This window comes from Phyllostomus hastatus, unplaced genomic scaffold, assembly GCF_019186645.2.
Source record: "Phyllostomus hastatus isolate PE091 unplaced genomic scaffold, TTU_PhHast_1.1 phas_contig_198, whole genome shotgun sequence".
Taxonomy (NCBI): domain Eukaryota; kingdom Metazoa; phylum Chordata; class Mammalia; order Chiroptera; family Phyllostomidae; genus Phyllostomus; species Phyllostomus hastatus.
The window spans coordinates 6,580,647-6,608,408 of NW_025333715.1; the positions used below are offsets into that span (position 1 = coordinate 6,580,647).

At 53.3% G+C, this 27,762-nt stretch overlaps 1 protein-coding gene across 1 annotated transcript; it reads right to left on the minus strand.

The window, feature by feature from the left end:
- Positions 1-397: 397 nt before the first annotated feature.
- Positions 398-4,193, minus strand: LOC123816189 (DNA dC->dU-editing enzyme APOBEC-3A-like). Its single transcript, XM_045835027.1, has 5 exons — positions 4,085-4,193; positions 3,080-3,221; positions 1,610-1,892; positions 1,050-1,165; positions 398-786 (listed from the first exon to the last, which is right to left on the minus strand). The coding sequence occupies exons 1-5, from the start codon at positions 4,111-4,113 to the stop codon at positions 718-720; spliced, it is 639 nt and encodes a 212-aa protein (XP_045690983.1). The 5' UTR covers positions 4,114-4,193; the 3' UTR covers positions 398-717.
- Between the last annotated feature and the right edge of the window lie 23,569 nt (positions 4,194-27,762).

Below are 27,762 nucleotides of genomic sequence, written 5' to 3' on the forward strand. Positions count from 1 at the left end.
GAGGACACCTGGCTGCTCACCCACTAACTGACTGTCCCTCTCCTCCTGGACTTCCTTCCTGCACCCAGATGAGCCACGGCCTGAGCCTGACGACCCCTCCTCCACAAGTGCCAGGCCTCTGCTTCTGGGAATAACAGAGGGTGGTCAGCTAAGACTCCTGGAGAGCAAGCCCTGGGGCTGTGACTTCGGGGGGCAGCACAGAGACAGGGACCAGGGGGCTCTGGGTGACCTGTGAGCTGGTCCCTTTTCTGTTGCTGTGTGAGTGCACTAGAGAGCAAGAGACCCAGTCAGAGAAGGGTGAGCCTACCATGCGTCTGCACATACATGGGGGTTCAGGAGCAAAGCGTGCTTCCCAGAAGCAGAGAATGCGGAGGAAAGGGGGTGGGAACAGCAAGAGCACATTTGCACGTGTTTATTGAACAAGTTGGACTTCAGGATACATGTACAGATGAAAAACATCTTGTGGAAGATTCGTGAACTTTCTTTTCATTGCTTTGTATAGAAAAATCAACAAAAACAATTAATTCCCTAAAAATCAAGAATGATTCTGTTAGTATTGAATTAATCTCAAAGGTTTGTTTTTTAACATACCACCGATTTTAAATAAAAAGTAAATCAATCAGATTTAAAGGCAAATTTCTCATGAGCCCTTTGCATTTTGCTGGTGTCTTTGGATCAATGTGGAGAGGTGAGTTTTCTCTTCTTGAAGAAGGTGATTTACTCATCGATCTCCAGAAGACTCCAGTTGTTCAGTGAGGTTGAGTCCGTCTTCAGTTTCCCTGAACCCTGATGGAGACGCAAGGTTGAAGGGTGTGGGAGGGTAGCAGGTGGGGAGAGGAGCAGAGAGGAGTCTGGGGCAGCTGCAATGGTGGGGAAGGACGGGGGGACACAAGGATGTGGGGGAGCAGAGGGACCTTGTGAGAAGGGAAGGGTGGGAGGGAGCTGGTGTCCCAGGGGGGAGCAGGTGACCCAGAGGAGGCCTGAGCAGAGGGAAGGAAGGCCCAGGGAGAGAACTTGGGGAGGGAGGGGAGCAGGGAGGGGAACTTCACCTTGAGGATATTATCCAGTATCTGTGATTTCTCTTCAATGTGTGCACACAGGTCGTCCCCGGGCTCAAATGGTCGACCCTGGTGGTCCACGAAGGTGTCCCAGCAGTGCTCGTACTCTGAGGGGCACAGGGACACAGAAGTGAGCTCCAGGTCTAGGGAGCAGGAGGGGCCACGTGGTGTGTGACCCACAGGGACTCACTGTCCCCATCATTGTTTCACTGCCCCCTTTCCCTCTCCTCCCAAGGGACAGAGCTGCTCCCTCAACTTCCTCCCTCCAGTGGAAGGTGAGGCCGGGCCATCCCCTGCACTCAGAAGTCCCCGGATCTCTAGTGCACACGTGCCCAGCCGCCCTCCCTGCCCAGGACCAGGACCAGGACCAGGTCTGTCCCCAGAACTCTCTTCTCGAGGAGATGCCCCCATCCTCTCAGAGTCCAGCAACCCCCCTGCAGGCAGCTGGGACAGGCTATTCCTCCAGGGGTTCTCATCCTGCCCACCTCTTTCTGGCAGCTTCCCTCAGGCCTCCCCCTGTCCTCCTCCCACCCCCATGAGTCCCTGCTGACCAGGGATGTCCATGATGGAGATCTCAGCCCCAGCCTCCTGCAGTTGGCGAAGTCCGTCCTCATATCCCTCGATATAGCTATAGATGCGGGCGGCAAAGATGCGCAGGCTCACAAGGCTGTTCACACACAGGAAACCCACCAGGCTGAGGGCACAGTCAGGGCAGGGGCTCCAGGAGATGAACACGGTGATGCTGTAGTGCTTGTTCCTGTCCAGGCCCCAGGACCGGATCCGGTCCAGGAAGCACAGCTCTGCATGGCGGGGTCCCCCTGGTGTGTTAAAACCCTGGGCACAAAGGAGGGAGAAAAGAGTTCTGTCACCTGCTGTGAACAGGAGCAGGGCGGGGCCAGGGTGAGGCAGGTGAGGCACTGGCCTCCAGCACAGAATTAAGGGGGCACAGCTCCCCACCGAGAGGGGTGACATTTCCACGCAAGGGTCACTGGGCCAAACTCAGGATGAACAGGACATCTGCAGGTGACAAAGCTCCGCCCAGCAGTGAGGATGTGTTATTCCCCGTCAGCCAATCCTGGCTCCCCACGGTGCTGCACTGGATCCGCCCCTTTATACTGTCCATGTTTGGCTCATCAGGGAATGGGCATGAGTTCCGATTTGAAACTATTGCGTTCATGTGAGTCCTCTCGATGACTGCGTTCCCAGAGCCCCTGTGTTTTGTGTCTGAGGCCCACCCCTTCTAGAGCCGGCCCTACATGGTTGGACCCTGGGGGGCCAGATGAAGAGCTGAGGACAGAGGGAGGGGGCTGGCGAGCCCCAAGGTCACCAGTGGGATGCCACAGAGAGGGGTGCTTCCCCAAGGGAGGGGTTGGCCCTGCTCTCCATGCACTCCCCTCCTGGCCCTCCCTCCCGGCACCAGACTTCAAGTCCCAGCTCTGGGTTTTCCCTCCTGAGGGAGAGAGGGGTGAAGGCCACCAAGGCAGAGGTGCCCAGGAAACGGGGGGAATGTCACCGCTGGGGTTTGAGGAATCTGGAGACCAGACAGGGGACTGTGGACCAGGGCCTTGGCGAAGGGGAAAAAGCCCTGCCCACGGGGCGGTGCAGACCCCGGCTCGAGTGTGTGGGCCCTGGGGACGTCTGCTGTGGGGACCAGCACCCTGCCTGGAGCTCCCTGCAGTGACTGGAGGGAGCACCAGGTGGCTCTCAGGTTCTCTGGCCAGAAGCCGCCACAGACAGGAGGTGGGGGGACCCTGACCCCAGGTCCAGAGGTCTTTCCCTCTGTCTGGGCCTCTCCTGGGAGGCTGAGCAGGAGGGCACAAGGAAGCCCTGGGACACCGGGACCACTGTCTTCTGTGTGGCCCACAGCTGCCCGTCACGGCAGCGTTCCTCCCCCCTGTCTCGAGGCAAAGCCACGGAAGCTGCGGGGACAAAGGACGACGCGGAGAGGACACCTGGAGCTCCCTGAAACCTTCTCCCTGAATCTCCCAGGGCAGGAGGCCCTGCCTGCGGCGGTCTGTCACCTGGTTGCGCAGGAAGCCCTTCAACTGGTCCTCTGGAATGCTGGAGTCACCTTCTGGTTGCTCCACCTCGTAGCACAGGTATGTTTTTTTTGGCCAGTCTACACCAAAATTCTCAATGAAGACGTCCTTATCCATCTGGGCTCTGAAGACACAGGCAGGAAAAACCCACAGACATGGGGCTCCTCCCGGGACCCCCAGTTCTCCTGCCCTTCTCTGCACATCCGGCCCCTTCACCCAGGGCTCCCCCTGTACCCCACATCCCAGCTGGACCCAGGAGCATGGGTGTCCGCTCACTGAGCTGGAGTCACCCGACTCCCTGTGGGACCCCTTCCAGACTCCTGGGGACGTCAGCCCTGTGCTCCTGTCAGGGATCCCGCCCAGGAGCAGTGGGGGGGGTGCTCAGAGCTCTCATGAGGACCAGTTTTTCTGCCCCCAGCTGGGCTGAGTCTCCTCTCTTGGCATCACCATCCTGCCCTTGACCCACTGACAACCCCCTTGCGGGTGTGGACCCAGTGGACTGTGTCCCCTGGTCTGCAGGCTGCACCTGAGCCACACGGAGTTTCGGGGCCCAAGCACCTCCCTGAGTGGGGCCGTCGGGAAAGGAGAATGCCAGTGGATTCCTCTCAAATAACTCATGATATTTTCTCTCTAATCATGAAAGCAATAATGCCCTTTACACAAACAGAAACATAAATCTGAATGCAACTCCTGGCCCACAGTTCAGAGCAGAAAGAAGAGACCTCACAGGGGTAAAGGGGGAGGGGGAGCAGGGACCTTCGAGGATGACTTCCCCTTGTCTGAGACTGGGGCCTAGGGGCCTAGGGGCCTAGGGGAGGCGGGTGGGACAGCAAAGGGGGCATCCGCTGAGGGGCCCTGGCTGGACAGAGCAGGGCCACAGGGAGGGAGGTGCAGGAGCAGAGGCGTCCCCAGGGGAGAAGGTCTGTCCCCTCAGGGAGCCTGGAGGAAGGGTTCAGAGGTAGAGGTGCTTCCAGAGGTGGGCAGTACCTGTCCCCAGGCGCTGGGCCTGCCTCCATGTCTGAGTTCCTTCCCGGTCTCTGGCTCTGCGTCCTTGGCTTGTCTGCCTGGTCGCAGCCTGTGTCCTCTTGCTGGGATGCTTTCATGGACCCGAGTGTCTTATATGCCATCAGTGCACCCAGATACTGCTGAGCTGGCCATGCTCTGCCCCACCCCTTCCCTGAACTCAGGCTACTCATGCCACCCACAAGGTGTCACAGAAGAAGGAGGCACGTCCTTTGCCCTTGAGGAGAAGTTAGGTTTGACTTCTCTGTTCTGAGAAAGGCCACACCTGGAAGCCATGGGGACTGACCTCGAGCCACTGAAGTCTGAGGAGGCTGTGGTCACTCAGGGCAGCATGGCACAGCAAGACACATGTGCCAGGGCGGGGGACAGCACAGGTGTTCATGCCCTGGGGAGACACGGGGCCAGGACCCAGAGCCCCGGGAGGACCGGACGTGGGCACCTATCCCTGAGTGTCCCCAACAGCCAGTGCAGGGGCGGCCTGGCCCAGGTCCTGCTGGATGGCAGGCCCTTTGTGGCCTCAGTGAGGACGGAGGCTCGGCCCTGGGAGGCAGCACACGGCTTCATCGGGTCCAGGAAGGGAAGGGAGGGGGTGACAGTCCTGTGCTGAGCTCTCCCGAGGAGCCCACCAAGAAAGGTCAGGAGACAGGGCACCAAAGTTCTCATCCCAATACCCAGGGACAACAAGAAAGGCTCCCGGAGGAAGGAGAACTTGTCTGGACCGCACTGGGGGCAGAAGGACACAGCAGGTGTCCAGCCTCAGGGATGGCCACCTGTCTTTCTCTTGGCTCCAGGCCATGACAAATGTGGGGGAGCTGTGTTCCAGGCTCCCATGTGACCTGAGCCCTAGCTGGCCATGTGTGTCCCCCAGGGGATGCCCCTCTGTCCCACAGACCGCCCATCCGGGCTCCTCTTACACCACCACGTGCTGGCCCAGCGCTCCCTCCCAGGGCTCATGTGCCCACCCGGGAGAGCTGGTCAGCCCCACGGGGTCCCCCACGACCACCTGCACGGAGAACCAGGCCACAACTCCCCCGAGCTGGTCGTCACAGCCTTAGGGGGAAAACTTGAAATCAGTGTCCCCCTTTTCCTCTGGTGGCTGCCCCACCGCACTCAAACAGGGATCCCCTGTGCTGAGACTCCCCCTATGTCCGGTGTCCTCTGGACCTTGGCCCCCCAAGCAGATAGTGTCCCCCTGGCTGATGGCTCAGGGGTTTCCCGGTGAGACCGTATCTGGGTGTGATTTTCTGTTTTACCTGTGTGCCTAATTGACAGGTCACACTCAGCACCCACGGCACGCCCTCCACACCCAGGCATTTCTAGCCTTCCTGGGCTGTGGACAGCATCTCTACAAAGACCAGGGTTAAGAGACTAGGGTCCCTGAGGTTGGCCCCAACCCTGTCCCAGGTCTTCCCCTCTAGGGCGGGAGAATGGCACTCTGATCCCGGCCAGCTGTCCTCCTGCGCCCCAAAGCACCCCCCAGTCACTCACCCCCAAAGTGCCTCTGATGCCAACACCCACCCAGGGTCAGAGGGCGGGTCTCCTGTGCACACACCCCGTACGGGGGGCAAGGGTGGGCTGAGGAGAGTGGGGTCTGATGCTCCAGGCCCTGAGCCTGGCAGGACCCTCAAAGGTGGCGCCCTCCTGCCTGCCCCGCCCCTTCTCCCTTGGCCCCGCAGCCCGAGGGCCAGCGCCCCACCAGCTTCAGCTCCACATCACTTGCGGACCCAAGCAGATGCGCCCTTAAGGCTCTGCTGGAGAGTCTAGTGGGGGACCAAGGAGGGGGCATCTTTGCCGATAGAACACTTTGCTCCCCCATCCCAGAGGGAGGTCTCCCCACCAGTCTAGCTCCTCAGCCAGTAGCTCTGAGGTCTTCTCTTCTGGAATGTTCCCCAGGAGGTCCTCCCTCCCCACTCCCTTTGTCCAGCCTGGGTCGCCACCCCTGACCCGCTCCTGCCGATGCCCGGCGGCCCCTCTGGGGGTGCACACAGGCCCGGCTGAGCCGCCGCACACCTGGGAAGGCAGCTGAGCAGTGAGTGGGCAGCACACAGGTGGCTCGGCGAGTCCCGGGACCGCTGGAGGGGACGACGTAGGTCAGCGCATTGGGGCCTTCTCCCCAAGGGTTCGTGCCCTGAGTTACGTGTCTGTGTCACACGGACAAGGGGGCAGGGACGGTGCTAAGGAGGTGTCAGCTCGGGCCTGGGTGGGCCTCACCTCTCTGCTTCCGGGCCCCACCCAGGGGCATCCTCCCCCAGTCTGTCCCTGAAGTCTGGCTCCCCAGCTGGGGACCCCAGGGACACGGGCTCTTCCTCCCAGTCTCCCTCAGCCCAGGGCAGGACCTGGTTTTGTGGGAGTGTCAGCAGACCCTAGAGATCGCCTCTGTGTCCACAGCAGCCTGGGCAGGACGCACTGAAAGCAGCTGGGCAGACAGAAGCGGAGAAATCCTGTCTCTCCCAGGGAATGACAGTCCCACGCCCGTGTCCGTCTCTGCAGCACTGAGTGGGAACCACGAACAATTCCTGCAGCTGCCGAGGTTTCCCACAAAGTGCACAAAGGTCTGGGAAAGAGGCAGACAGATGGTGCTGCGCCTGTCCCATTCCCTTGTCAGGGACACTGGGAACAGGCCCGGATGCTCCAGGGAGCCCAGACTAAGGGGGGGCGGGAGGTTCACCGCACCCACCCTGCCCTCCTCCCTCTGGGACTGGGGTGCGGCATCTCCACATGCCTTGAGTCGGGCCAGGCCACTCCATGTGAGGCCCCAGGTCTGCCCTCCCATAAGGGGCCTTCTGAGTCTCAGCCCAGCCCGGGTCTCAGCAGGGGACCCAGGGGTGTCCCAGCCCCTCTCCAGCACCTCAGGCCCATGTCAGGGGCAAAGTTCTAAGACTGGGGACCTGGGAGATGAGGGAGGGGGCAGCACAGACTGGGGAGCCCTTCTCCCAACTTCTGGGGTCTTCGTTCCTTGCTCCCACAGATGGGGGGGCGTGGGGCTGCTGTCACAGCCCAGAAATCAAAACCAAAGGAGCATGTTCAATGTGGAGGTTCCTCCCCTGAACCCCACTTGGGAAGTGTCGACACCCTCTGCCTCCATCAGAGGGGATGTAGGAATCTGGGCATGTCTGGGGGCTCTGAAGTGGTTCCTTTTAAAAAATATATATTTTATTTATTTATTTTTAGAGAGAGAGGAAGGAAGGGGGAGAGACAGGGAGAAAAGCATGGATATCAAAGAGAAACATTGATTGGTTGCCTCTCCTAAGGGCCCCGACTCGAACTGAACCCACAAACCAGGCCTGTGTCCTGACCAGGAGTCGAACTGGTGACCCTTCAGTTTGCAGGACAACACACAGCCCACTGAGCCACACCTGGGAGGGCTGAGGGGTTCCTTTTGCCATGTCCCCTGTGACCCTGTGCCCTTTGTATCTGGGATGGGGGATGGGCTGGGGCCTGTGGCCCCACATAGCTGCATGTGAGGTCTGCTTTTGTCACAGTGGTGGCTTCTCAGGTCCTGGGGACATTCTGAGGAGGAGCTGACTGATGCAATGTAGCCCCAGGAGTCAGAGTTTGGAGATGGCGGCAAGATGTCCAGCGTCTCCCCAGCCCAGGAGGACAGGGTGTCAGCTCCGCATCCTCCTCCTCAGCCCTAGGCAGCCAGCACCGGCCAGGGCATCCTCCTCTGCCGGGTGCCAACCCTGACCTCGCCCTGGGCCAGCCAGGTGACCCTTAGCACAGGACACATGCTCCACCGTTGACTCACACCGCTGACGTCACTCCCTCCACCAACGTCCTCCTGCTCCAGACACACGGGTCGGGGCAGAGAAGCCAGGGTCACCCTAAGCAGCCCCCTCCTTTCCTCACTCCCAGGGCAGGTGTGATCGCCTCGGGCTCCCCTGCTGTCTCCACCTGAGTCCCCTGAGGAACGTGACAGGAGCTGACTCTGTTCCTCAGGTTCAGAGACACCAATTAGGGTGTCTGTTCTCAGACAGGCCCTCCTCCTGAGGGAGAGACAGAGGCCTCAGGTCTCTGAGCTCCTGGATCCATTTCTCCTCCCTCTCAGGGCCCCCGCTGTGTATACAGTAGGTGCAGTAGGTGCAGTAATGTGTGTGCAAGGTCAGTGATGACTTGCAAAGATTTGAGGGCGACAGAAGGACTTGGGGAGGCAGGTGCCTGGTTTCTATCCTGGCACTCAGAAGGAGAGGGTGTCAGCTGCCGCAACTCAGCAGACACAGGCACACATGCACACACACGCAGGCATGACGAGAGGGATCCTCTGGGGTTCCTCAGACACATTCAGAGCCTAGCTCTGCAAAACAGGAAACCTGAGGATGTCGCCACATCCCAAGGCCGGTTTGCAAGAAACTCAGTATCAAATCGGCTCCTTACCTCGATTTCTGGGCTCTATCAAGAACCCCATTTCTGTCCCTGCAAGCAAGTCACGAGATGAAATCCCCCTGGGAAAGGTGAACACCTCTGTCAGGACATATATAGGGGTTCAGAGAGCAAAGTGTGCTTCCCAGAAGCAGACAATGCAAAGGAAAGGGGGTGGGGACAGGAAGACATGGCGCCCGGAAGGCCCGCACCATCCTAGGCCTCCTGGCAAAGTCATCTCACCTCTGCCCCCATGGGCTTGCACGGTGGTGACCGTAGCTCCTTCCCTCCAGCGCTCCTCTTCCCCACCCTCCCTTCCTCGGGCCTCCTCCAGCACAGCCCTGGCCTCCCACCCTCCTCTGGGCTCATCCCCCCAGGCACTGGCCCTGCTCCTGGCCAGCCCTGAGACCCCCAAATGGGCTTCTCCGCCCTCAGGCCCTCAGGCCCCTGGCCCAGGCTTCGTGCATCGCACCGGTTCCTTGCTGCATGGCCGAACCTGTTCTTCCCACCTTTGCCGAGCTCGTGGGCCTGCAGTGTCTCCAGCCACCGCTGGACAGGAGCTGCCCCGCTGCGGGTTCCGGGAGCCCATACCGGGCCCCTTGGGCATGCTGGCCTTTCAGAGTGTTGAAAGAAGCACAATTGAAGTTATGTCAAAATGAATTTAAAAGTTCACAAAACCCACAGAGAGAACACCCTTGTTTCAGACCTTGTGACCAAATAGGCAAGGTTATGAGGATGCCGTCCCCCGCGAGGGGAATGTTCTCTTGACCTTCATCCCTGCTGCTGGTTATTCTATTATAACTACAACCCGTGTGAGCAATGTTTAAAATAGTACAGCTCTGTCATTAACGGGCACTCAAAGAGTTCTGACACCAGAGGAAACGAGCAGAGTCTGAAAATAAAACCGTCCTCAAGATTCTCAGAAGAAACCGGGAAGGGAGACTTGTGAAAGCTACCGTACACTTCTGCATCGTCAGGAGGATGTCACTGTAAGAAAACTACGTAATTTCTCAAAAATCTCTGTAACTTGCCTTAGTCACAACTGTTGGCCATTTGGTTTCCGCATTTAATGCATATTTTAAAACATCATTTCCTTCCTCAATGAACACCCGCCTGCCCAGCCTCCAGGGGGGCAGCGCGGTGCCTCTCCTCCTGCTTCCTGATCCCCAGGTCTGTCAAACTGCGTTTCTGGCCTCCTCCTCCGGTTCCGCTCACCGCTGCCTGCACTTGCAGAGCCTAATGAACTGATTTCATAAGGCAACAAGGCAAAGGTACTAACACAGGGAAGCCACGGCCCACGCCCTGAAGTTGACATAAAGCTGGGCAGGCTGCCCGCAGCGCCGGTGCAGCCACACCCGTGCCAGCTGGCCCGTCAGAGCCCCACGTGGCCGTGGGAAAGGCGCCCGGAGCTGCCAATCATCACGCCGTACAGCGTGAATTAGGCATCTTGTCACATGGCTTGCCGTGGTGGGGCCGGGGTCACAGCGTGACATGCAGGCTGGGCCCCTTCTCTCACATAATCACAGCAACGGGTGTTGGCCAACGGAGTGGGGGACCCCTGAATGCAGCACAATGTCAATTTCATCATCCAAATGAAATAAATGACAGACAGGATGGATAGATGGATGGATAGGAGAGAGCACACAGATGTTAAAGCAAACAGGAAAATGCTCACAACAGGCAAGTCTGGGTAAAGCGTGTATGGGTGCTCTTCAAATGCAGCTTTCTGTAAGTTTGAAATTAAATATTTAAACAAAGAAACGTAAAATGAAAGCGTTCACTCTCTCTAGGAGGTAATATGGATCATCATCCGCTGTCCCGATTTAATGTTGCTTTTCAAACCGCCTACGGTGTCTGGGTGTTGGTTTTGCAACACAGAAGCTATTAGGAAAGAAGGTCTCGCGAAGCCACCGTTTCGTTTCTCCGCAGGCCCTCCCTGGGGCGGAACTAGAGGCAGGCACAGCCCCAAGGCCCCCCAGCCACTGTGAGCCACCCCTGCCGTCTACAAAGAGCCCCTGCAAATGGTCAGGGTCTTCTCTTGGCGGACCGTTCCCGTGTCCCGAGAACTCCTCTCCTGACCCGCGGTGTCCCGGGGCAAAGAGTCTGTGCCGTCACACGTGACCTGCAGGGAAGAGGCAGCTCCTCATCTGTCAGCCACAGTGAGCACATCAGCACGTGCCGCACGCTGCGTTGTTAGTGCAAGACCTCGTGTTACAACAGTGGCTCTCGTCTTCCTGAAGAACAACCATTTTCATAGCAACTGTATTTTTTAAAGTTTAACAACTTCTGGTCTTGGTTCTGCTCAAATCCGCGCAGGCAGCTCCCTAATTTTCCTTGGACTCCAGCCTCTTGGTAAAGCTGCCCCTAGGACACAGCCCGGCTTTTGCAGCAGCTAAGTCCTCCCTCCAGCGCCACCCCGTGGCCCGGAGGCGGTGGTGGGTCCTTCTCTCGCTGCTGCTCCGGCCGCCGCCAGAGGGGGGCGGTGGCGAGTCCCAGTCGCGGATGGAGCTCGGAAAGCGGCTGGGCGAGTCCATGAAGCTCCTGGGTGCCAGGGTGAGTGTCTGCCGCACTCCAGCGAACCCCCGCCCCGCATCGGTCCCCACGCCGGAAGCCCTCATCCCCTTGCGGCCCTCCGCTTCCCTGGAAACACCCTCCCCACCCTCCCCAACCCTGCCTCCACCCCTGTAGAGCTATGCTTGCGCCCCGCGACGCGATTCCCAGGACTCAGCGGACTGCGCACCAGCGCCCTGCACCGGGAATCTGCGGATATTACACAGAATCTTGTATTTAATTCTCACGGAGACTGTAAGTCTGATATTTGCTTCAGGTTTTGTTTTTTAAATACTGTTGGGATAATTTTTGTTGAAGACCTGTACCAATAAAGGGTTTACTAAGAATATCCCCGACTCTTGCGTCTGAAAAACAAAAAATGAAAGAATGGCGACCAGGCTAAGGAGAGCTTGCAAATAGACGTGTCCTTCCGTGTGAGAGAGGCCCCTGGGGAAAGTGGAGCCAGGCGTGCTACTGGGGTTCCGCTGGGCGCGGATCGGTGTAAGGTTTCAGGAAGCGAAACTGGCAAAGGGATCCAGGCACTTTATTTTTTTTGTAACAAACAATACCCAAGGTCTCGGTGGCTTAAATCAATGACACCTTTTTCTTGCTGATGTCCACCGCCCCTGCTGGGTGATGGGGCGTCTCTACCCTGTTATCCGCACTAAGGGACGTGGGCAGACCCGGGGACTCCACCTGGACCGGCCCTCCGTACCCAGACAGAGACTTGGCATGTGGCTTTTAAAGCTTCTGCCTGGAAGTGATGTGTCAAGTTTGTCCCATTTCATTGGGCAAAGCTAATCTCAAAGCTGTGGGAAAGCGGCGCTCTAACGTGCGCCCAGGAATGAGAGGGCGGGGCGGGGGGGGCGGGGAATGTCCCCAAGAGGCCTCCCTGGCCACGCCCTCATCCCATCTCATCCTATCACGTCCTTCTTGTGAAGGTCAGAGCCAATCAACTAGCCAGGGGGAAGGAACTGGTCCGCTCAGAGGAAAGAGACGGCGACTGTCTTTATCCGCCTGTCACTTTTCTACCCCGGCTCCACTTTAACAGGGTGGAGGATCACAACCTGGAGGGAGTCATCAGCGTCCCAGCTCAGCGCAGAGGCACAGAGTGAGCCCATGCCCGCCGTGCTCCTCACACACCGGACCTACCAGCCGCCTCTGGGCAAAGGGAAAGGCGAAAAGCTTCCACAGGCAGGTGAGAACTGAGGGAACGAGACTTAAGACAAAGTATTAATGATCTCACGATCCCGATGTATTTTCTCAAAGACTTGCCTGCTCTTACCCACCTGCTTCCACGTCTCCCCAGCTCGCTCTCTCTCTCTCTCTCTCACCAAAAAGTACCTTTGTAAGGCTTCAGGTCATGAGGAGTAAAAATAAAATCTTAAAATTAAGCTACCAGTTAGAAAGGAACAAGAATCAGACTGACACCGCTTGCAAGTTGTTTGCTATGTTTGAATTTTCGTGGCTACTGCCATGTAGCATTATAACTCCAGTTCACAAAGATGGATCGATGGTCCAAAGAGGCTCTTCACGATGTGAAGTAACGATGAAAACGGCACTAGACACCTCAGAAGAATACTGCAAACATGATGAGTGAACAGTTCTCCAGTGTAACTGTGAAATACGAAACCGCATGTTCTAGGACAGAAGAATTCCTGGGTAGCGATTTTACAACTGTAGCCGTAAATGAGAATTGTGAGTATGAGTTCCAGGAGAAATAGTAGAAGTTCTCATTTATTGCACGAGCAGCGCATTCGTCCCAAGTCCTCATGTGTTACCATTAATATTAAAGCCTTGATAAGTATGGTCTGAGCCCTTTCAAATTGTTTTCCATGAACTACCAATGCAGCAACCAATCCAGGTTTTCCAGAACAAATACAAAACAATACTTTTTAATGGAAGAGTAATTATTCTTGTTAATAAATGTGCAGAGGAGACCAAAGTTACAGAAGCATCGTGCTAAGTTGCTGCCCTCTTGAATGCACATGAAAGATCACTCATGCAATTACCAACCAGACTGTAAACCAGCTGCAAGGATAATGATAAAGACTGCGCTTGGGGAGAAAGCCAAGAGAACGATTGACCAAACTCCTTTCTCAGCTAACACTGCTGTACTTTAGGAAACATCAAGAATACAGGAAGTGCCAAAGTGATTAACCCTTTCTCGTGTTAGGGGCTGCTATGCTTTTGACCTGCCAAAACTGTGCATGCGGGGCATGGAGCAAGCCCTCGGCACAGGCGGGGCTCTCACGTGAAGGAAAAACGCTGCCCTGTTTGTCATTTTGCTTATCATGCCAGCACGGTAAGAGGCTTTTACTTATAGATCTTTCACTCTCTGAGTCACGTGGCAGGAAGGTACTTCCGGGTCACGGCCAGAGCAGACATGGCCACGCCCACCCTGAGGGGGAGCTCTGCGTGGTGAACACAGGATGGGGCTCCACCGGCCGCTTCCTTCACCCAGCGGAGTCAGTGGGCAACAAAATGCGTTCTAGAGGGCCTTAATGTGCATTAAAGGAAGCGACACAAAGAAGGTTCCAATATCGTCTCATCCTTGCCATCACACGCACATTTATTGCTTCAGCGCGCTGCGGGAAAAGGAAACAGAACTCAGGCCCATGCGGTCGCAGGCAGGGACCGCAGAACCCCCGGGTCCCGGCGGACCGAGCACTAAACGGAACTGCTGAGATCAGCGGTGATGTCAGGCCTCTGGCTCCATTTCCCTGCAGGCGCCACGGCTCTGTCCTCCTGTGTGGGCTTCGTTCCACTCCAGCTCCTTCCCCTGAGGTGCAGAAATGGTTACAGCAGGCCCAGGCCCCAAGGTTCGCCCCATCTTCTCCCCCAACCATCCAGAGAACCGAGAGCTGCGGTGTCCAAGATTTCCCGGCAAAAGTCCCGGGATTCACGCTGATTGGACGAGCTTGGTCACATGGCACTTCTGAGCCAATCACGGAGTGGCTGGGGCAGAACCCCAGGGATCCGCCCACCCCTACCTTAAGGGCACAAGGTCTGCCCAGCAGCAACAGGAAGGCTAGACAGAAGGGAGATCTCACTGACATCAAACTATTCTTAACATGTAGAATAGTACCTTGTAATTTAAAATCATTGATGAACTCAGCCTTTTTTTTTTTGGTACAAATTGGTGATCTGTGGTGTGAAAACTATGAGGAATTGTGCCTAAAGAGGATGCTTTAAAGATCTAATACCTAATGAGTATTCTTTGCAAATCCACGTGCTTAAAGTTGCAAATGCTCACGCAGTTATTACAAATTCACACCCCTAACAAAACTCTCCTTCACCGGTCCCCCCAGAGGGAATGGATCAGCCAGTGGCATGGAGAGAGCTGGAGCATCGGGCCAGACGTCCTGCTGTGCCACGTTCTGAACTCTGTGCTCATCAGGCACCAGCCCCACCCCCACCCCCATATCAGTGTCCCCTGCAGACAGACCTCCCCAGGGCAGCGCCTCTTTGTGCCTCATCCTCTCTCTCTGCTTCTGCTTCTTCAGTTCTTCCTTCCAGCCCCTCATCAATCTGGTTTTTCTGTTTACACAAGGACTATCATGCCTGCCCCAAAATGGGCCCCTCACCCCAGGACTCCCTGACCGTCCATGTCAACAGCTAAAGCTAACCAAAAAGAAAAACAAAAACAAAAAACACAGAGCATTCGAATTCAACAAAATGCACCTGCACCTTGGCTTGGGCTTAAAGGAAGTAATTTAAAAATCCAGAAGAGACGACCTAAGTCCTTGGCTCCAAACACTAATCAGCTTCTCCTTCTCTCCAACCTTTAAACATGTCTCCCGACCATGAGCAACATGCTTGTGTGGACTGCAGGACCATTTGGCCCTTACTGCACTGTGAATCTCTGCCACATAAGAAGAAATTAGTCACAGGTGGTGGGGAAATATGGCCTTTAGGGTCATCAGGACCTGCGTCTGAGCCCTAGACTCACCACATAAGAGCAGTGGGATCTCACTCGGGGGCTTGCCTCTATGCACCTGGTGGTTGACTGGGAAATTTGTGATAACTCTCCCATAAAAATTAAACTTCAAAACCTAGAAACAAATGGCTGACATAGTTGAATCTCTGCTGTTTGCCCCTTTGCCTTCCTTCATGGCAGAGATGAAAGCAAACTTTATTCCAAGTACTGAATTCAGGCTCTTTCTCTCACACCCAGCGTGTTATCAAGTCAACCAGCACTTATTACAGCTACTGTATACACTGGCAAGGGATTCAGAGTCCTGTGTCTCCATGCTCATCTATAAACTTACTCTCAGTGGAAAATGGTGGGATCATGTGCTTCCCAACCTCCCAGAGGACTAGGTGACTGTACAACTTTGTAAAAAATGACAAGAAGAAAAGGTCCTGTTTTGTTCTCTTGGAAATGTCTCAGCAGCAGGATTTTCCAAAGAACTCAGTATGTTTTCCCCTCTCCTCTCTGACTCTCATCTCCTGGCTCACTTGGTTCCCAGGTCCTGGGAGGGGATCCACAGGAGTCACCAAAGCCCCACGTGGAAAAGGGAGTAGCACTGGAGATGGGCAGCCACGGTTCAGCACCATGGACAGCACCAGACGTCCCTGCAACGTCCCTGCACCGTCCTCCTGGCCCATGCAGGTGAGACCTTTGGATACTAGCCCTTGGCCTTACTGCCCTTGTACATGAGTGCGTCTGAGGGAAGAGCCTCCCTGCCTCTCATTGGCTTGCTTCCTGCTGCTTGACTAACTGGACCACAGCCCCTGCTCTGACCTGTTAGGACCGTCCCCTCAGGGCTGCAATCCAACAATTCCCCAGGAACTCTTTCCATTTGGACCCGTGCTTGACAAAGGGGACATTCAATGGTCTGTTTCTGGGGCAAGCAGATAGAAAGGGACTGGGTATTTGTGGATTTTCAGGAGATCAAGTTTTAAGCCAAGTCACAGTGCTTTTCTACTTTAAGCTGCCTACTCAAGTCAAGGGCAAGGGTAGACAAGAGCTGAGCCCAGAGTATGGCTGACCCTTTCTTGCCAGCCTACCTGTGGCACCTGGAAGGGTTGACCTCTCCATCTTCAAGACTCCACTCTTAGTGTGATGCCCCTCATAGGGAAACTCCTTGACTGACTGCCCTTCCTCCTCTTACCCCCTCACTGAAGGCCTTGAATAACAAAGTCTGGACCACTCTGCTTGCTCTGTTCCTCTGTCTTCCTTTCCTTCTGTCTCAGATCTCAGGATACACCTCCCTGTCTTTACCTCCAAACTCTGTTCCACCCATCTGAAACCTTAAACCTCAGTTCCTTAGGCTAGGAATGTGGGACAGAAAATCAAACCTTTGATTTTTCTGTCCCACCTTCTCTATGAAATCTGCTAATGAAACTTCTTACCCTGTCATTAGAAAAAGTCTCTAAATCAATTAGTCATCCAATATTTTCTGAACCAAAATATATGTAGACTGAAGAATAGGGTTATAATTTTCCATATAACTAAAACTGTCATGTTATTGTGTATAGTTATATCTCACCTATTTCTTTCTTATCTGTATTTTTGTTTTCATTTTGTCTACTAAAGCATAAGTAAAGGCAAAACAAACAAGCAAACACACCCCACCTACTTATATTTTCTTTAAATATTCTTCCCAAGCATTAAGTGAGTTTACTTGTTTTTTTTTTTTTTAATTCTCTCTTGTCTTTTCACCCATCCCCAAACCCTCCCCTCTGACAAGTGTCAGTTTGTTCTCTGGGGAGAGAACACAAAGCTTGTTGACCAGGGGCCATGCCAACCTCCCTCTGCTGAGTGATCAGAGGGTCACAGCCCAAGGTAACAGCAGAACAGGAACCACACAAGCTACCACTGTGAAATGGGGTCAGGGTGGGCGCCTGAGAGACCCAGAATCTGAAAAGGGTGGGTGATGGGGGGGACAAAGACAGAGAACAAAACCAAAGAGTTTCCTCTCAAAATGAGTCTGCAAGCCCAAATTCCCAAAACCTACAAAGAAATCTAATGCTGAGAAAGGAAGTCAAGAGAATCCACACATGACGCCACTCCAGATTAAGTAATCTGACAGAACAATGTGACGGTGAGTTGAAGCAGCCCATTGGAAGTCGTCACAGATCTGAACAACTGCACTGACTCCAGGAAGACAGCCTTCCTCCTGGGATTCCTCAGAGGTGGGGTGACAGACAGAGCCCACCCTGAACCTCTGGCACACGGTGTGAGCTGCTGCCTTTCTCCACCTGCTGGACCCCTGCCCTTGACAGTGTTCCAGGGGTTAGACCTGGTTCCCAACAGGCTGGTCGGGGAACATAACAGAGGAATCCCTGCAGCCAGAAGGAGGAAGATCAAGGTGAATGATTAGAACACATGCCTAGTATGGTAGGCTGAAAAGTGCTCCCCCACCACATGTCCACATGCTAATCCCAGAACCTGTGCTCATGTTACCTTGTCTAGCAAAAGGGGGTTTGCAGCTGTGAGTCAAGAATTTAAGATGGAGAGATTATGCTGGACACCCCGCCCCCATGTAATCACATGGGTCCTTATAAGAGGGAGCCGAGAAGGTCAGGACCAGAGGAAGGAGTTGTGGTCATAGCCCCACAGAGGGGGTGATGTGCACTGATGCTGTAGAAAGAGGCCACGGGCCATAGGACACAGAACACAGGTGGCCTTGAGGAGGTGGCAAAGGCAAGGAAACAGGTTCTTCCTTCAGAGCCTCCAGCAGGAGCCCTGCTTTCAGCCCAGCAAAACTGACTTTGGATTCTAACCTCCAGAACTCCAAAGTGATAAATTCATGTTGTTTTAATTTATTAAATTTGGGTTAATTTGCTATAGTACTGATTGGGAACTAATGTACCTGCAAAATGGGACTTCTTGTATTTTTGGCAGAAAGGTGCTCATAATAATACCTATTATATTTTAAATTTATTCTTCATCTGACATCACATTTGCTTTTGATAGTATATGGTTCCATCTCTGTGTTTCCTGACAGCCTTTCCCGAGGTTTGCTGGTTCCATTAGCCTTTCCAAAGAGCCAGGAGTTTGCTTCCTTACTCACGTCTGTTTTGTGGTTGCTTTCTAGTTGGTGTGTTCCTGCTGTCATCTCTTGTTTCCTTTTTCCTACTTTCCTTGAGTTTATTCAGCTCTTCTCTTTCCAACTTCTTGTGTTGAATGTTTGGTTTACTGATTTCCAGCCTTTCATCTTATATAAGCCACTCATATGTTCTGATATGTGGAATTTTTTTATTATTGTTCATTTCTAATCCTATTCTAAAATCCTTCATGCTTTGTATCCATGAAATATTTAAGGGGACTTTTAATTTCTATTTTTTGTTATTGACTTCTTGAATTCTGTGGCAGTCAGAAATGTCATTTGTTCATTCTGAGTTTTCAACATTAACCAAAGGTTTCATATTGGTGAGATAAATGGTCTATTTTCATAAATGTCCCAGGTGTGCTGAAGAGAATGCAATGCTTCCAGTTGGTGAAATGTTCTAGAAATTCTCATGAAGTGAAGCTTCTAATCCCATTATTCTCAATTCCCATCTTCTTTACTCTCATATTCTTTTTCTTTTTTCTTTCTCTTTCTTTTTTTTTCTTTTTTCTTTTCCTTTTTTTGGTGTGGGACTGCCGCTTGCTGCATCTGAGTTACTATGTGAGGTATGTTAGAACCAAGAAGAACAGGTGACAAAGGACCAGCTGAACTCACAACAAGGAACCAAACAGACAAATCCAGAAAAGTTTCTACAGGACAACACCTGAGTCCCTTCGATTTATATTAGGAAAATAAGCTCTAAGTTTCAAAAGAGATACACATTTAGAAGCAGATTGGGCATTTGATCCTAATTCAGGAAAAACTGGCTATCGTGGGTATTTTGGAGATAATTGATTTTGGGCTCTCTAAAACCTGAGGCCCCTCTCATTCAGGTCCAAGGGGATCCTAGTGTCCTGCCCTCCAGATGGCCAGTGCCTCGGTTGTGCCAGGGGAGGGCTGACATCATCATCAACCTAATCCAATGGCAACAAAAGCTCCAGTTACTGTGATAACAAGAGTGGTCTCCATTCAGCAGAGTGTCTGATAAACGGCAGATGCTGGAAAATACTGTTCTGAGAAACAGACTGTGTGGCTGGTTTTGCTAGAAAGGCTCTCTAATGTCTGGTGAGGGACTAGCCTCTCCCCTTCCCCCAACGCTCCTCCATCGTCCCACAAACCCCAGGGCAGATGTCTCTTTACCCCGATGGCTCTCTCAGTGATCTGTCTGTGGCTCTGTCTCCTCTGCTGCACAGCTACCTCCTCCTGGGCAGGAACCGTGTCTAATGTCTGAGCTCCCCAGCACATAGCCTGGCTGGGGCTGGACAACGTAAGGATCCCTGGGCCACGGGATCTGGGCCTCTGCCTTGGCACAGCCTCCCTGGGCTCTGTTTGCAAAATTGTGGGCTCAAATCCCCTTCAAGCCCCTCATCTCCCTTCAGAAAGATTCTGTGGTCCAGCCCAGAGTACAAAGCACATCAGGGGCAACAGTGGCCTTGACAGATGGGAAGGAGGGCAGAAGCAGAGGAGTCTTCTGGCCAAACTGTTACTATGTCTGTCCAAACGGCAATTTCAGCTGAGGGCAGGCAAAGGCTCCCCACTGGCTGGCTGTTGGAGCCAGCGACCGCCAAGGACAGCTTCATTCTGGGGCCCGAGGCTGCGCTACACCCTCAGGAGGACCCAGTGGAGTGAAATCACTTTGGGGAAGTTGGAGTGCCCCTGCATTCGCAGAGAAAAGAGAAGCCGTGGCTGGACTTGATTGGACAAGAGAGGCAGTAAACCCTCCACTAACGCTTATCATTTTTCTCTGAGCTCTGCCCATTACACAAATTCTAAAACAATAATTGGGCAAGTAACAAGAAGACATCACTCAAGGATCTTCATCACAGCTTGTTTGTAACTTTTCTTTAATGGAACATAGATCTGTCAGTGTGGGATTACATGAATGAACGACTGTCCGTCCATACGGTGGGTTACTGTGCAGCTGTCACAGGGACAGTGGAGATCTATATTTTTTTAATTTTTTTTTATCGTTCAGTTACAGTTGTCTGCATTTCCCCCCCACTCCCCCCCAACCCCAGCCAAACCCACCGCCCTCCCTTGCTTCCACCCTCCCCCTTGGTTTTGTCCAAGTGTCCTTTATAGTAGTTCCTGAAAACCCTTCCCCCCACTATCCCCTCCCATCTCCCCTCTGGTTACTGTCAGAGTGTTCTTAATTTCAATGTCTCTGGTTATATATTGCTTGTTTTTTTCTTTTGTTGATTATGTTCCAGTTAAAGGTGAGATCATATGGTATTTGTCTCTCACCGCCTGGCTTATTTCACTTAGCATAATGCTCTCCAGCTCCATCCACTCTGTCACAAAGGGTAGGAGCTCCTTCTTTCTCTCTGCTGCGTAGAATTCCATTGTATAAATGTACCACAGTTTCTGGATCCACTCATTTACTGATGGGCACCTAGGTTGCTGCCAGCACTTGGCTGTTATAAGTTGTGCTGCTATATTTACTGACATGGAATGAGATAGATGACAGGTACGTACAGACAGGAGACATAAACACACGTGTATGAATACATTACACATGTTCGCTTCACTTCCTCACTAGACCTGGCCAATAAACCTGCTCAGGTACCCAAGCAATTCGTATAGCCCTGATGCATTTCGCTTGTAAATGCGGCGACTTTGAAGTCTAATGAGCTGTCTAGTACTGCTTATAAAAGTCCTCCACACAGGAGCCTTGTGGGGCACATACTGTTATCATCCCAGATTCACTGTGAGTCAAAGAGCAGTTAAGGGACTGGCCCAGGATGAGAGCCAGTGAATGACACCACCCAGGTGGAGCCCAGAGGGTCTGACCTCACTCGTGGCTCCGGCCCCATCGTGTAATGCTGTTGTTAAGAAAGAACTTCAGTGGAGGCAATAAATTTTTTTAAAAGATTTTATTTATTTCTTTTTAGAGAGGGAAGGGAGGGAGATAGGGAGACAGAGTAACACCAATGCGCAGTTGCTGGGGGACATGGCCTGCAACCCAGGCATGTACCCTAACTGGGAATCAAACCTGTGACACTTTGGTTCGCAGCCTGCGCTCAATCCACTGAGCTACGCCAGCCAGGGCTGGCAACATAGTTTCCAAAAATACCTCAGACTTACATTCCAGCTGATTTTCATGAAGCCCATGAGGTAAGTGAGGTCAGGGAAAACAGCAAAGAGTGCCCTGGAATAGAATTAAATATATACAGTTTTTATCTCACTAAAGTTGTTCTTAAAAAATGAATGTTGTTTTAAACCACTGAGTTTCGGGGTGTTTTGTTCGTTGCAAAAAGGTTATTGATACACCCCCATTGTGAAACATCTCCCCAGTATCTCCTCAGACTGAGAGGCAAGGCCCACTTTCCAAAACGTAAATATCAACTTACTTGGGCTGACCCAGAACGGGCGTGCCACCCAGGCACCCACCTGAGGAGCAGACACCAAGCCCACGGGAATGGGCGTGTGTCTCCGGGTGGGGTCCTGACTGAACCGCCCACACCCTGAGAGGCAACCAGAGTGTTTGAACAGTTGGGAGTTGGTAGTAACCAAGATACTCTGTTTTAAATCAAGGCCCTAGGTGTGAGCATGGGCTCTGGATCCCGGATCATCCTTTACTTGCCCACGTGACCCTGGACTCACTACTTCGTCTCTCTGTCTGTCCCTTTATCTGGAAACAGCGGGGGGGGTGATAGTCCCTACCTTGAGAGTTGTAGGTAAAATTGAATAAACTAATAAATGACAAGCACGTAGAACTATTCCTGGCACATAGTAGGCCATCTATAAACGTTAGCTATCAATAGCATAAAAATTCAAAGATCTTTAGTCATTTGTATATCTTAGAGGCAAAGAAATTCAAAAGCCGATCAATGATGTCGAAGCTAATGGGAGAGCTACAGCTTTCCACGAACAGAGGGAAGAAATAGGTAATGGTTTGACTTGAACTCAAGGCTACGGACCAAGGCAGGCCCAAGGGCTTTGCGATGACCCCACACGGTCCTGGGGTAAGCACCTACCTACAGGCCTCTGAATGACCCCTCAGGGTCCCAGACAAGGGTCCCAGACAAGGGTCCCAGCCTATAGCTCCTGTTCACGATGTGACAACGGCCGAGTCAGTATTCTCAAAAATTGCTTCTGGTGAATAAGTGGTTCCCCTAGTGAGTACTTTTTTTAAAAGATTGATTGGTTGATTGATTGATTGATTGATTGATTTTTAGAGAGGGAAGAGGAGGAGAAAGAGAGAGAGAGAGAAACATCAATGTGCGGTTGCTGGGGGCCGTGGCCTGCAACCCAGGCATGTACCCTGACTGGGAATGGAACCTGCGGTGCCTGGTTCACTGCCCACGCTCAATCCACTGAGCTACGCCAGCCAGGGCTTGAGTAAATACTTTTTACCCTTAGGAAGATTTTAATTAAGTACAGAAATGTAAAAAGAACAAAAACTGAAGTGTTAATGTTTTTATGTGAAGGCATTTTTGCTCTTTTAGCCTTATAATGTTCAAGAGAACTCGGCTTGTTGGAATAATAGATCGCCTTGTGATTCCAACTGAAAATACCTAATCGAGTAATTGCTCTTAACTTAAGATTTCACTCTTTTATACATAGTGTGGGGGCAGCTCACTGACCTTCAAAGTTACCGTATTTGTAAGCTCAGTGGATGAGGTTCACAGAATTGCTTAAATACCTGAGAAGGCTTGTCCGCCATTTGTACTTGGGAAATCAAGCAAAGCTATTTTATGTAATCGATGATGTAACGTGAAATGCTTAAAGGGGTTTAATTTGGTAAATGAGGCCAAGATTAACCCAAGCCCCCTTAAAAGTGTTGGCTAAAATTTGTTAGGCCTAGAATTAAAATAAGTTATTGAAGCTGAAATTAAGAGGTTCAGAATAAACTAGGCTTTTTCCTCTTATGCATACTTTTAATAAATTGAATATTAATGATTAAAACCCAAGCAAACATCTGAATAATCTTTTCTGCACACACAAATGAATGGTAAGGGCATCAAAAAACATTCACATTGTCCCTGGCTGGCGTAGCTCAGTGGATTGAGCTCAGGCTGCGAACCAAAGTGTCACAGGTTTGATTCCCAGTGAGGGTACATGCCTGGGTTGCAGGCCATGACCCCCAGCAACTGCACATTGATGTTTCTCTCTCTCTCTATCTCCCTCCCTTCCCTCTCTAAAAATAAATAAATAAATATTTTTTAAAAAGAAATCTTTAAAAAAATAACATTCACATTAATGTGTGTATGTGTGTATGGGTTGGAGGTTATTGGACACAGTCTAGTCACCTCTCATATCTGCTTGTGTGGAGCCAAGAATAGGACGAATCCCTCACAGGGCCCTGGGCTGGCCACCTGGTCCCTTTAAATCCACGTGGGAACTGGGCCTGGGTCACGGCTTCCTGCTCTACACGCCCATCACCGGCTACAGGTCACACAGGACCCACAGGACAGAGTGAGTGTTCCCAGCCTGTTTGGGACGAAGGCTGTGGCTCACAGGGCCCCACAGAGGGATGTCCCATCTCCACGTGAGAGACGATGGCGGCGTGAAGGCCACCCCTGTAGTCTGAGGCTGGGGCACACCGGGACTCCCGCGCCCTCCACGGCTCAGAATGCAAACATCTCCATGCAGTGCTCCCCTGGGAAGTCCTCGCAGCACCTCCTCCGAGTGGAGCCCTGGGCCAGACGGCAGGACTGCCCCGTGGAGGAGAGGCCTCCTTCGGGAAGGCCCAGTGGGAGCCGGGGGGCAGGGCGGGGGCTCAGGGAGACACGCACCCAACACTGGGAGTCCTGACAGCCCCAGAGGTGGCGACAAGGTTGGGGGACAGCCTCCCCAGCAGGCTGCTGGCTTCCCAAATAACTACCTAGTCAGGCCACCACATTCTTTCGTCCCCTGACCGGGGCCTACCTGCTCACCTGAAAACTCTAGACCCCTGGAAAATCCCTCCGGTAAGGTCTGGGTGTCCCTGGTGCGCCCCCAGCCCTGGCGCCGTGCCCCTCCCCTGGCACTGGGGCTGCTTAGCTGGACACAGCACTTCCTGGGCGCCTCCTCTGCTGGGCGTGCATTTTGGAAGCAGGGCTCCATGAACCCATTAGAAGGACTCTTTCTGATTGAATCCCTGGAGGTTTATCTTTTCAAACAGTCCCAGAACCGTGGGGTCTCAGTACGATTCCGATCTGTATTATCACTCACCGTCAGGGGCTCCCTCGGGAGGAAGGAGATAAGGAGGGGAAGGCAAAGGTGATGTGACAGTGAAAGTTTCTCCTTCTCCAGCCAGGACCGTGGGCCCCTGGCAGGCGACACTGGTCCCCACTTGTCATCAGGAGCAGGGGATGAAGGCCATGGTGCTGGGGAGAGCAGTCAGCAGCAGCAGCTGCCAGCAGCCAGCAGCCGGCAGCCAGCCCTGTCTGTCCTGCTGGCTGGCCCGTGGCTCCAGGGCGGGGGCCACACGCCCACAGACCCGCAGAACGGACCGGAGGAGCACTAGTCCGCGCTTCGCCCTGGCTCAGACGCAGCCTCCCAGCACCCGCCTGTCGGCGGCCTAACCTTTCCTTGCGGTGAAAGAGTCTAGGGAAATGACCACCCCCCACCCCTCACCAACTCCTCCCCAAACAAATGAAAAAAATAATTGTGAAAAAATCAAAAAGGTTTCCCAGCAAAACAGGAAGAGCAGGAAGAGAACAAGTTTGCACAGAACCAGCCCCTCTCCGCTGGGAGCTGAAAGCAAACAGCCGGGAACTTTGGGTCTCTTCTCATCTGTTTTACATTCCCTAGAAGAGGGAGGGATTGCCAGCCAAGGGGGCCCACGGGAGCCAGAGTGGTCCCTGGATTTTATCTGTGATTGCTCAGGAGTCGGTTCTCCCAGCCATGGCCTTGAGCACCCCCCCTCTGTCCTGCTGGCCTCACTGGGGCCGGCCAGTGTCCACAGCCAGGCTGCATCAAAGGCAGAAAGAAACCACGGCATTTGGGGGTGTCTCTGTACAGAAGCTTAGCAGTAGCCCAAACGAACTAGCCGCTCAGGGGAAGGGCCTCCTCCTCCTCCCTTGTTCATCTCTGTGTCAGAGGGTGCCCGGGCTTGGAGATTCTAGACACAGCCCTTTCCACTCTTACGCACAGCGTTCTGCCTCCCTGGACATGCATCGAGGAGCTTCGGCCATGGCAGATTCGAGAAGCAGCCACCCCGAGGCACTCAGGACCTCTCCCACATCCCAAGGCTGTGCCTCTGTATCGAGCTCCCTCTACCAGGCGCCCTCTCCTCTTGTGGTGAGTCCCCCCCACCAGAGCACCCGTGCTGCACTCAGAACAAAGCCCACGCTCTCCTTTGTGACCCGTGGACCCAGCATGGGCGGCCCCTGCCTTCCTTGCAGACCTCAGGCTCCCAACAACCCCCTTCCAGGCCCACTGGCCTCCCTCAGATACGCCGAGTGTGCCCCTGCCTCAGGGCCTTTGCACATGCTGCCCCTTCTGCTCAGAAGGCTCTTCTCCCAGACCCTTGCAGCTGACTCCTGGTCCTCGTGCAGGTCTCAGCTCCGATGTGGCTCCTCAGGAGACCTGCCCTGACCTAGCTGGGCACCCCATCCACACACCCCGTTCCTCTCCATCATGCAGCCTAGTTAGTCTTTTTCTAACACTGACCTGGCCCGAAGAGCATCTTTCTGTTTTGCATATTCATTGCCTGCTGCCCTCAGGAGAATCTGAGCTTTCTGAGGACTGGCGTCTGTCTTTTCTCTGCCACATCCCCAGTGCCTAGAATCATGCCAGGCACGTGGTTGGCACCCAGTGGATGCTGGGTGACCGGGTGCCCAGCGTCAGGGACCTGAAGGGTATGGGTGTCCCTGCCCTCAGGGAGTTCTTGCTACGAGAGGGGAGAGCAAGGACCGGACAGAACTCTCCTGTGTCCCTGGAACTCTGCAGACACCCATGTGGGGCACAAGGAGGCTGGCCAGTTGTGCCTGAGGGGGCCAGACGGGAGTTCAATGGCAGAACATCCCAGGGCTGGGTTTGGAAACCCATGTAGGTGCTTCCCAGGCGGAGCAAGGGGGCAAAGGCGTGAAAAAGCAGGGGCCACTCAGGAAAGAGCGGATGGGTCCATGAGACCAAAGGAAGGGGCTGAGTTGGGAGTTGGGGGAGCGGGCGGGGGACAGGAAGTGAGACCACCGGGAAGGCCTCTTTCCCGGGAGAAAGAGCCCGAGCTTCCTCCTAGAGACAGCAATGAGCCCTGAGCGGTTTCCTTCCCCTGTTGACGTTTCGGCTCCTCCCAGGGCTGAAGAGTCTCACGCAGAGGAATGACTTGGTCGGAACAGCCTCTCCAAAAGATCCCTCTGCCAAAATTGGAGCTCCCCACGTCCCGTGCCCAAGTATGACCAAATTCAGGCACATTTCCAAAAGACTCCGCTGCCTCCCTTCTAAAAATAGTGCAGCCTTTCCTTGGGGGCACATAATTCCACAGCGCGGTCGTTCAGGGGGAACTAGACATGGCTTAGTTCTTTGGGGCTCGCATTGTCACCTGGCTGCATGTCTTCCCCCCTTTTGTCCCTAGTTTCACAAGTCCGATTGCATCGCGTGGCCGATGTCGTCGGGGAGCGGGAGGCGATGAGAGGTGCCCAGTGGATGTGGAATCTGTGCTCATCTCGGCGCCCTCCCTGTTTGGGCGGAAGCCCAGCATTGCCAACAGTGTGGTGCAATAAGGGCAGTAGCTACCTTGCAGGATCGTTCTGAGAATTAAATTAGTTAATATGGTGGGCAAAGCACCTGGAAGACTCCTTGAAACTCGATGGGTGCTATGTAAGACTGTGGTTTTGTTTTTGACCAACACGATTTCAATTTCTAGGATTAAAACTGAGTGTTGGTGGAAGAGAAACATGCAAATACGCACATGGTGTGTGTGTCCCTCTCTCTTCAGCTACGAGCTACCTGGGGTGCACGCCCCACCCCCATCACAGGTTCGCCGTCCGCCCCACAGAGCTGCAGGAGACGCGTGCATTACCCTGCTGTCCGCCCAACACACCTCCGAGACAGGGATGTCATCCCGTTTTACAGATGAACAAAACTGAGGCTCAGAGAGGTTGGCAACTAAAAGGTGCGCAGCTCAGGTGGCATCTGTTGGCACCTTCATCTCTCCATGCACGTTGGTTCCTAAAGGGGAGAAATCCCACCTTTCCCATTTTTATATTCCCAGAGCCCAATACGGGGCGGGAAGAAGACGCCCCATAGGTGTTTGCTTGGTCCAAATCCCTTGTTATATGGTCAAAATTACTCTTTTTTAAAAATATATTTTATTGATTATGCTATTACAGTTGTCCCATTTCCCCCCTTCACTCCCCTCCGCCCTGTACACCCTCTCCCACCCACTTCCCCCCTTTAGTTCATGTCCATGTGTCATACTTATAAGTTCTTCAGCTTCTACATTTCCCATGCCGTTCTTGACCTCCCCCTGTCTATTTTCTCCCTACCATCTATGCTACTTATTCTCTGCACCTTTTCCCCCTCTCCCCTCCTCCCACTCCCCTGTTGCTAACCCTCCATGTGATCTCCATTTCTGTGGTTCTGTTCCTGTTCTAGCTGTTTGCTTAGTTTCTTTTGGTTTTGCTTTAGGTGTGGTTGTTCATAATTGTGAGTTTGCTGTCCTTTTACTATACATGTTTTTTTAATATTCTTTTCTTAGATAAGTCCCTTTAACATTTCATAAAATAAAGGCTTGGTGATGATGAA

Coding starts and splice junctions, on each gene's coding strand:
- LOC123816189 (XM_045835027.1), bottom strand. CDS start 4,113: ATGGAGGCAGGCCCAGCGCCTGGGGACAG. Junction 1,893..3,079: donor AGGGCTTCCTGCGCAACCAG/GTGACAGACCGC, acceptor CTTTGTGCCCAG/GGTTTTAACACACCAGGGGG. Junction 787..1,049: donor TACTGGATAATATCCTCAAG/GTGAAGTTCCCC, acceptor CGTCTCCATCAG/GGTTCAGGGAAACTGAAGAC.